The 9,280-nt window shown below is 33.7% G+C and overlaps 1 protein-coding gene across 1 annotated transcript in view; it reads right to left on the minus strand.

Annotated features, from left to right (window-relative positions):
• LOC117326853 (baculoviral IAP repeat-containing protein 2-like) overlaps positions 1-8,197 on the minus strand; it is a 15,549-nt gene extending 7,352 nt beyond the window's left edge. The window contains exon 1 of the mRNA XM_033883634.1: positions 8,066-8,197. Within this exon, the coding sequence (XP_033739525.1) occupies positions 8,066-8,075 (10 nt within the window). The 5' untranslated portion in view covers positions 8,076-8,197. The remainder of the gene's footprint in view (positions 1-8,065) is intronic.
• Positions 8,198-9,280: the final 1,083 nt, after the last annotated feature.

A 9,280-nucleotide genomic window follows, 5' to 3' on the forward strand; every position in this document is an offset into this window, starting at 1 on the left:
TTACTATAATTAAAAGTGCGTCATTGATTAGTTTGGGTTAAATGTATTGCCAAGGGAACCAACTGCCGTTAAATAAAGCAACGCATCGTTGAGTGGTCTTCAACTGTAAGAATATGTTTAGGCTAGTAAGCCCACTGTTTTATAATTCAGCTTAACGTACATCGTTTTCTTAAATTCATGGTTATATACTAACAGTTTGGATCGAATGTATAAAGATCAGAAGGTATCTTATCAATGTTATTCTCTACTTGTGAACATGACGAATAACATAAAAGCTGTGTGATGTTGATTTCTGCAAAGAAAATCTAAATGTTTAACGAGGATAAGATATTAAAACTGACGAACTTGAATTAATCTGGATTAAATCAACTACCAGTAAGTAATATGAACCCAACCTTCTTCGATGTAAATAAAGACCCCACAATTTTCTTTTTGATTTATATATATAAAAAAATTATATGACGATTTGATTCCAAAACGACCTTCTTCCTGTGGTGATCACTGTCCTGTTATCGCTGACATGAAATTTAAAAGTTTTGTGATATATTCCTATATGAAATCTGATTTCTAGTAAAAAAATGTGTAATACCTGTTAGTGTAGGTATTGACACGTGTCATACCTGTTAGTGTAGGTATTGACATGTGTCATACCTGTTAGTGTAGGCATTGACATGTGTCATACCTGTTTGTGTAAGTACTGACATTTGTCATACCTGTTTGTGTAAGTAATGATATGTGTAATATCTGTTAGTGTAAGTATTGATATTATCATATATGTTTGTAGATGCACTGACATGTGTCATACCTGTTTGAGTTAGTTTGATATGTGTCATACCTGTTTGTGTTAGCACTGATATGTGTCATACCTGTTAGTGTTAGTGCTGACATGCGTCATACCTGTTTGTGTTAGTACTGACACGTGTGATACCTGTTTGTGTTAGTTTGATATGTGTCATACCTGTTTGTGTTAGCACTGATATGTGTCATACCTGTTAGTGTTAGTGCTGACATGCGTCATACCTGTTTGTGTAAGTACTGACATGTGTCATACCTGTTTGTGTTAGCACTGACATGTGTCATACCTGTTTGTGTAAGTACTGACATGTGTCATACCTGTTTGTGTAAGTACTGACATGTGTCATACCTGTTTGTGTTAGCACTGACATGTGTCATATCTGTTTGTGTTAGTACTGACATGTGTCATACCTGTTTGTGTTAGTACTGACATGTGTCATACCTGTTTGTGTGAGTACTGACATGTGTCATACCTGTTTGTGTTAGTTTGATATGTGTCATACTTGTTTGTGTTAGCACTGATCTGTGTCATACATGTTTGTGTAAGTACTGACATGTGTCATACCTGTTTGTGTTAGCACCGATATGTGTCACACCTGTTTGTGTAAGTACTGATATGTGTCATACCTGTTAGTGTAAGTACTGATATGTGTCATACCTGTTAGTGTAAGTACTGATATGTGTCATACCTGTTTGTGTTAGTACTGACATGTGTCATACCTGTTTGTGTAAGTACTGACATGTGTCATACCTGTTAGTGTAAGTACTGACATGTGTCACACCTGTTTGTGTAAGTATTGATATGTTTCATACCTGTTTGGGTAAGTACTGACATGTTTCATACCTGTTTGAGTTAGTTCTGATATGTGTCATACCTGCTTGTGTAAGTACTGACATGTGTCATACCTGTTAGTGTAAGTACTGATATGTGTCATGCCTGTTAGCGTTAGTAATGGCATGTGTCATACCTGTTAGTGTAAGTACTGACATGTGTCATACGTGTTTGAGTTAGTTCTGATATGTGTCATACCTGTTTGTGTAAGTACTGACATGTGTCATACCTGTTTGTGTTAGTACTGACATGTGTCATACCAGTTTGCATTAGTACTGACATGTGTCATACCTGTTTGTGTTAGTTTGATATGTGTCATACCTGTTTGTGTTAGCACTGATATGTGTCATACCAGTTTGTGTTAGTACTGACATGTGTCATACCTGTTTGTGTTAGTTTGATATGTGTCATACCTGTTTGTGTTAGCACTGATATGTGTCATACCAGTTTGTGTTAGTACTGACATGTGTCATACCTGTTTGTGTAAGTACTGACATGTGTCCTACGAGTTTGAGTTAGTTCTGATATTTGTCATACCTGTTAGTGTAAGTACTGACATGTGTCATACGTGTTTGAGTTAGTTCTGATATGTGTCATACCTGTTTGTGTAAGTACTGACATTTGTCATACCTGTTTGTGTTAGTACTGACATGTGTCATACCAGTTTGCATTAGTACTGACATGTGTCATACCAGTTTGCATTAGTACTGATATGTCTCATACCTGTTTGTGTTAGTTTGATATGTGTCATACCTGTTTGTGTTAGCACTGATATGTGTCATACCTGTTTGTGTTAGTACTGACATGTGTCATACCTGTTTGTGTTAGTTTAATAGGTGTCATACCTGTTTGTGTTAGCACTGATATGTGTCATACCTGTTTGTGTAAGTACTGATATGTGTCATACCTGTTTGAGTGAGTTCTGATGTGTCATACCTGTTTGAGTTAGTTCTGATATGTGTCATACCTGTTTGTGTTAGCACTGATATGTGTCATACCAGTTTGTGCTAGTACTGACATGTACTATACCTGTTTGTGTAAGTAATGACATTATCATACCTGTTTGTGTAAGTATTGACATTATCATACATGTTTGTATTAGTACTGACATGTGTCATACCTGTTTGTGTTAGTTTGATATGTATCATACCTGTTTGTGTTAGTTTGATATGTGTCATACGTGTTTGAGTTAATTCTGATATGTGTCACACCTGTTTGTGTAAGTACAGACATTTGTCTTTCCAGTTTGTATAATAACTGACATGTGTCATATATATGTTTGTGTATGTACTGACATTTGTCATGCATGTTTGTGTTAGTACTGACATGTGTAATACCTGTTTCTGTAAGCACTGACATGTGTAATATCTGTTTGTGTAAGTACTGACATGTGTCATACCTGTTTGTGTTATCACTGATATGTGTCATACCAGTTTGTGTTAGTACTGACATGTGTCATACCTGTTTGTGTTAGTTTGATATGTGTCATACCTATTTGTGTTAGCACTGATATGTCTCATACCTGTTTGTGTTAGCACTGACATGTGTCATACCAGTTTGTGTAAGTACTGAAATGTGTCATACCTGTTTGTGTTAGCACTGACATGTGTCATACCAGTTTGTGTTAGTACTGACATGTGTCATACCTGTCTGTGTTAGTTTGATATGTGTCATACCTATTTGTGTTAGCACTGATATGTCTCATACCTGTTTGTGTAAGTACTGACATGTGTCATACCTGTTTGTGTTAGCACTGACATGTGTCATACCAGTTTGTGTTAGTACTGACATGTGTCATACATGTTTGTGTTAGTATTGATATGTGTCATACCTATTTGTGTTAGCACTGATATGTCTCATACCTGTTTGTGTAAGTACTGACATGTGTCATACCTGTTTGTGTAAGTACTGACATGTGTCATACCTGTTTGTGTTAGCACTGACATGTGTCATACCTGTTTGTGTAAGTACTGACATGTGTCATACCTGTTTGTGTAAGTACTGACATGTGTCATACCTGTTTGTGTTAGCACTGACATGTGTCATACCAGTTTGTGTTAGTACTGACATGTGTCATACCTGTTTGTGTTAGTTTAATATGTGTCATACCTGTTTGTGTTAGCACTGATATGTGTCATACCTGTTTGTGTAAGTACTGATATGTGTCATACCTGTTTGAGTGAGTTCTGATGTGTCATACCTGTTTGAGTTAGTTCTGATATGTGTCATACCTGTTTGTGTAAATACTGATATGTGTCATACCTGTTTTTAGCACCGATTTCCCTTAGAAAGTGTGCAGTTATACCAAATCAATCCACGAGCCAATTTAACTGTCCACTACCCGACACAGTTGACTATAAATACATAATACGTCATATCCGGGTGATGTATCAGGCTACACACATGCCGTGATATTAGCCGAGACTAGACTATGTGATTCATTGTAAGGATCTCCACTTATTTGATTATATCAGCATGTGACGTGTAACTTCTTACGCCTGATTAGTTTTGTTTAGATTCAGTGATAAATATATATACTAGGGTAAAGTTTGACGGATAGTAGATTTTATAATCAACCACTAGACGATATACCCGTACATTTAACAAAGCAAGGTAAGGGTAATTCGCATTTTCGTGCACTTAACAATCTAAACAGTATTGTTCCCTATTCAATATCAATATATAAAGTGTTATGGTTCGTATTTTCTCTGCTTTGTGATTATGAATATTTCAATATATGTATAACTTGATGTTTGGTTTTATTTTCACATATATATGATTTTTGTTGGAGAAAATTATTTGGTAACCGAGATATATTACAGTTATGTATATTTAGACATGATCGTATATATGTCCTCAAGAAAAACAACGCATACTAAATTCTGTGTCAATAATTTGGAGGATATAATGTCATATTGTCTTGACAAGTATTCCTCAAGTAACAAAGCTATCTACTCGGAAACTTTGGAAAACAAAATATTTGTTTTGTTTTTGTTTTATTTTCGTTTTATTGTTTTTGTGTTTTGTTTTGTTGTTGTTGTTGTTGTTTTTTGTAGTTATCCCTATATTGAAAAAACCCAACGGCAGTTATCATCTTATTGTTTCAAATATCTCTTGTAATAGATTAGGGACTAAGACTGATCAACAAAAGTTCAAATAGCGGTATGTGTCCACTATTACTATAGACATTTCGAATTCTTTTAATTCGACTTAGCATATGAGAGGCCTATTGTAAAAGGTCACATTGAAACACCTGCTGTACTTAACTACAATTTCATAACTACATTCGACCTAGTATTGGTGTGATCTAGTGTCGGGTGACGGTGAAACCCAATCCTGATCTGAAATTGACCTCACTTAGCCCCTCTTTCCGAATAGTATTTTAAAGAGAAAAATCCGACAATTTGCGCCCTGTTCCTCTTGATATATGTATATAGGTATATAATTTAGCAACAGTAATGTGCAACATCATTAAATACGTGGTTACATGTAGACCATGTTTTAGCAATCTGAATAAAGCATTACTGATGTCAGTAAGATATTTTGTGACTTCATTCTTCATATGCAGTTAATGATGCTTGATAATTTCTACAATTTTTAGATCTTTTACAAATGATATGCAAATACCACAGCAAATACATATGATATGCTGCATCGCCCAAAATGTACGATTCTCTTTCATTCACCACCACGTTAAAAATAACAATTTTCTGTCAAACGTGAATATATATTATATTCAGAGGGGAGCCAATAAAAAACACCATAGACCTTGATAGCGATTAATATATTTCTAAATTTAGCAATCGTTTCTAGAAATGAATAACTGTCTCATTTAAGTAGCATTTCATACCTATTAAATGGGCTAAGTGTGAAATGAGAATATGATTAAAAATATTTTCCTTCAGTAACAGTAATCTTTGTGTTTTGTTTTGACCTGGTAGCAGAAGTAAGGAGTATTCCATTAAAATATTTATATCGTCCAAGTACTCCAAAACGAATAACTTCTATCCCTGACTAGATTCTCATCCTATTACGTCTATGTAATTTATTAAACAAATTGTTTGGGTTGTACTCGTAAGCATAACCCAGAGTGCTGGGGTGGGATAGATGTTTTACTGGAATAACCCTTACTAGAACTCGTATTGTTTGTGAATTATATAATTCATAAATATATTTGTTACATTGTTTTAAATTTCATAATGCATAACTGTTGACAATATAAAACTTTTCATTTTTTTTTAATTAAGGAATAGAACATTTGGCAAACAATTAACATAATATATTATACCCTGATCAAAAGAGCTGAAATACTTACACTGTGTACTATGACATGCGGGTAATGTTTACAAGGCAATCGCTGGTCAATGATTTTATGAGCAGATCGTGTAGACAATGAGATAGGTATGTCCTTGAGTGTTTTTACATCAGATGGGATGAGTAATTCACTTGAATATTTTAAGTTGAAATTTGTTTGTAATCTGTAAAAAAAATATCTCGAATCGAACCAAGCTTACATTGTATTTATACCAAATACATCAATTCTTTATGAAGTTATTTTCACAACATGAATCCAAGATTTGACGAAATATTAAGCGATAGTGACCTTCTTAGTTGACCTTTCGACCTTAAACTCGATACCACTCTGCATCATTTCATCAAATAATAGTGAATGGAGTTTCAATGAAATATATCTATATTTTCGCAAGTTAACGTCTTGAAACCAACATCCAGAAGGGTGGACGGACGGGAGAGACAGAGACAAACACCACAACATCAACAACATAAATAAATAATATAAATCTAGATGCAGTTTAACACTCTAAGTTGACATTTGAGATGTTGTATATGTTTTAAGGATTGAATCTTGATTTGGTCGATTTCATGGGGTCATGAATTGAGTTGCTCTTGAGACAAATTTAATGAACTGCGAAGCAGTTCATGTTGAATTTGTCTCAAGAGCAACTCAATTCATGACCCCATGAAATCGACCAAATCTAGATTCAATCCTTATATTTCAATTGTTTTTTTTTTTTTGAATAAAAAAGTCGGTCTAGATATTAATATCTTGTAGCTTGTGCAAGTCTAAATGCTGAAATGTCCGAGGAGTTCGGGATTGTGCATGTCTTGTCGGTCGAGTAAAATAGTCCGCAATTTTAGGATTAAAATCAGCATTATTTTGTCAACAAAAAGTATCTAGCATATCTGATCTTTCATCAAATACAAGAATACATTATAATTTGATAATTTTAATAATTAATCCATGTTTATAACAACAATGTAGAAAAAGTGAAATAGTTCCGCGGAAGGATTTTAACCATGTATTCATACGCACTGATCAGTGTTAGTCTGGTCAAATTCATGAGCAAATGAAACAGATTAAGTTTGGTAGTTTCATCGAGTCCAACTTGAGTAGAAATTGAAATATTAAGAAATGAAAATAGCTCATTCATGTCTGTATTCCACGAAGCATAATCAGCAGTCTTAAGAACATATGTTTATATGACTATACTCACTGTATTCCCTTTACCGAGGTCAGTACAGTTAGACTTATGCCCCTTGTTTCATAAAGATTGCTTATTAGTACATTATTAGTTATCATCGGATTCATACATGTATTTTACGGAAACCTAAAAATATCTATTGTGTGTGTAGGTGTAAATCTAAAACGAGAGGTAATTTAAAGACTTTAAAATGAAAAAGAGGAAATGATCTGAATTGCCAGACAATTTTATGTAGGATGGTGCTGATTCAACACATTCATTGATGCCGTATGCGTATTATGGTTCAAATGAAACATTAAAATGGACCAGTTGTAATTTTATCGTTTTTCACAAAAATATTAATCAGCCTTAAATTATTGATAAACATGTGGAATATGCAGAAAAAGACTAGTGGAAAACATTATACTTGCCTTGTGTCTTTTCATATCATTTCATTTAAGAAAGCGAAAGCATTTAACCAATTATTTTATATCTTAGAACTTATTTTAATATACTGTTTGTTCTTTTGTGTAAAAAAAAGTACAGTTGGTGTAATATACGGCATTAACTAACTAGCAGCTCAGACAAAAGCATCTTATAATTAGAAAAGGGGAATACCTAAATACCTGTTATTTTTGTGTTATGGGAAATAACCTTTACTATATTTAGTCTTTTGTGCTAACGTTTTATTTTGTACTAAATAAGCAAATCTAATTCTTTTTGTTTAGTCTCGATAAAATATATGTTATTATTGGGGCGATTTAACCAAAAAATAGAAATAACTTTATACCAAATATCGGGTATGAAAGAGAATAAATAAACTTTGATCGAACTGGTCGTTGATGACTTATCGCTAAATGAAAATACCAATTGACCAACACACTAGGTATCCATGGATGTTTTAAATCGAAAATTACATTGTTGTAATAATCTTTGTACATTAAAACGAGTATATTACCTTCAAACATTATTCCTCTTCCCTGTGCAGTATATTTCACTGTTTTGTGTTCACCTTGTGGGAGTTATCTCCCTATCTAGCTTTAACAGCACAGCAATTATTGGTCGGATAGACTATAGCTGTCGTGCAGACATGGTCACATGGTTTCAGTGTTTCCGTTGGAGGGGTCACTACTCTTTGTCAAAAACTTCCGATCTAAGAAATAGTCCATGTAAAATGATATTCGAAATTTTGATACTTGCTTGAAACACGAATCATTGAAGTTTAAGTAAATTAGCTATTGTTTGTTTGTTGTACTTACAATGAAACAAACGCGAATAAATACAAGCAAAAAAAGCCAAATTAACATATTTAATACACCATTCATGACTTCCGGCTGGTGCAGCTGTGTATCACTACGTGTGTGTCGTCTGCTAAAAATTGTCCTGTTGTCTTTGTATATTATGCGTGTACTTGTGCGTTTGGTAGGAAGTTGATAATATTGGTCATAAATCATCTGTGGTAAAGTTAGAATTAGATAATTCAGTTTAATAAGGTATATTGGTATTAATGATTAAGAGTTAGCAATCATGTCATGGGTCTGAAGTGAGAATCTGATGTACTTAACTTTTACATTGTATACACGTGTCACAGTATACGTATACGTATTAGGCTAGCTAGTGTAACACTGGGTTTGCTAGAATGCGTGAACCTGCCTTATCACCTCGAAAAAAACCCATTAATTTCTATTAGGAATACTGTCCCCGAATAGCATTCCAGGCTACTGGTGTCAGGATACGTTAAATCAAAACTCTGTACTATGTAACTAAATTGAATCAAGGCTCAAATTGCACAGTGTATACGTATGAAACTTTTACTTCAGCGATATTAATCATATATATAATTATTGATAAACTATATGTCAATTTACGAAATCGGTAATTGCTAATATTGTATTTATCAAATTTTGTATTACTGATCAGTTAATAAGTAGAGTATTTTGGTGAAGTTTGCTAGGTACATGTATTTGAACCGCATGAAAAGCATGTCCTTCAATTCAAATAACAGTAACAATTTATGAAATTGACATGTGTTTATAAAGATTAATAACTCGGATATATATACCGCATTCTTGATTGTCAATTCAATGCAAAAAGGCAATGGTGAAGCAAAGCATATTTGGAACTGGTTGAATATTATAAACATCTATATAGATTGTCAAGGCAGTATTGGATC

Source organism: Pecten maximus, chromosome 5, assembly GCF_902652985.1.
Source record: "Pecten maximus chromosome 5, xPecMax1.1, whole genome shotgun sequence".
In the NCBI taxonomy this organism is placed as follows: Eukaryota; Metazoa; Mollusca; class Bivalvia; order Pectinida; family Pectinidae; genus Pecten; species Pecten maximus.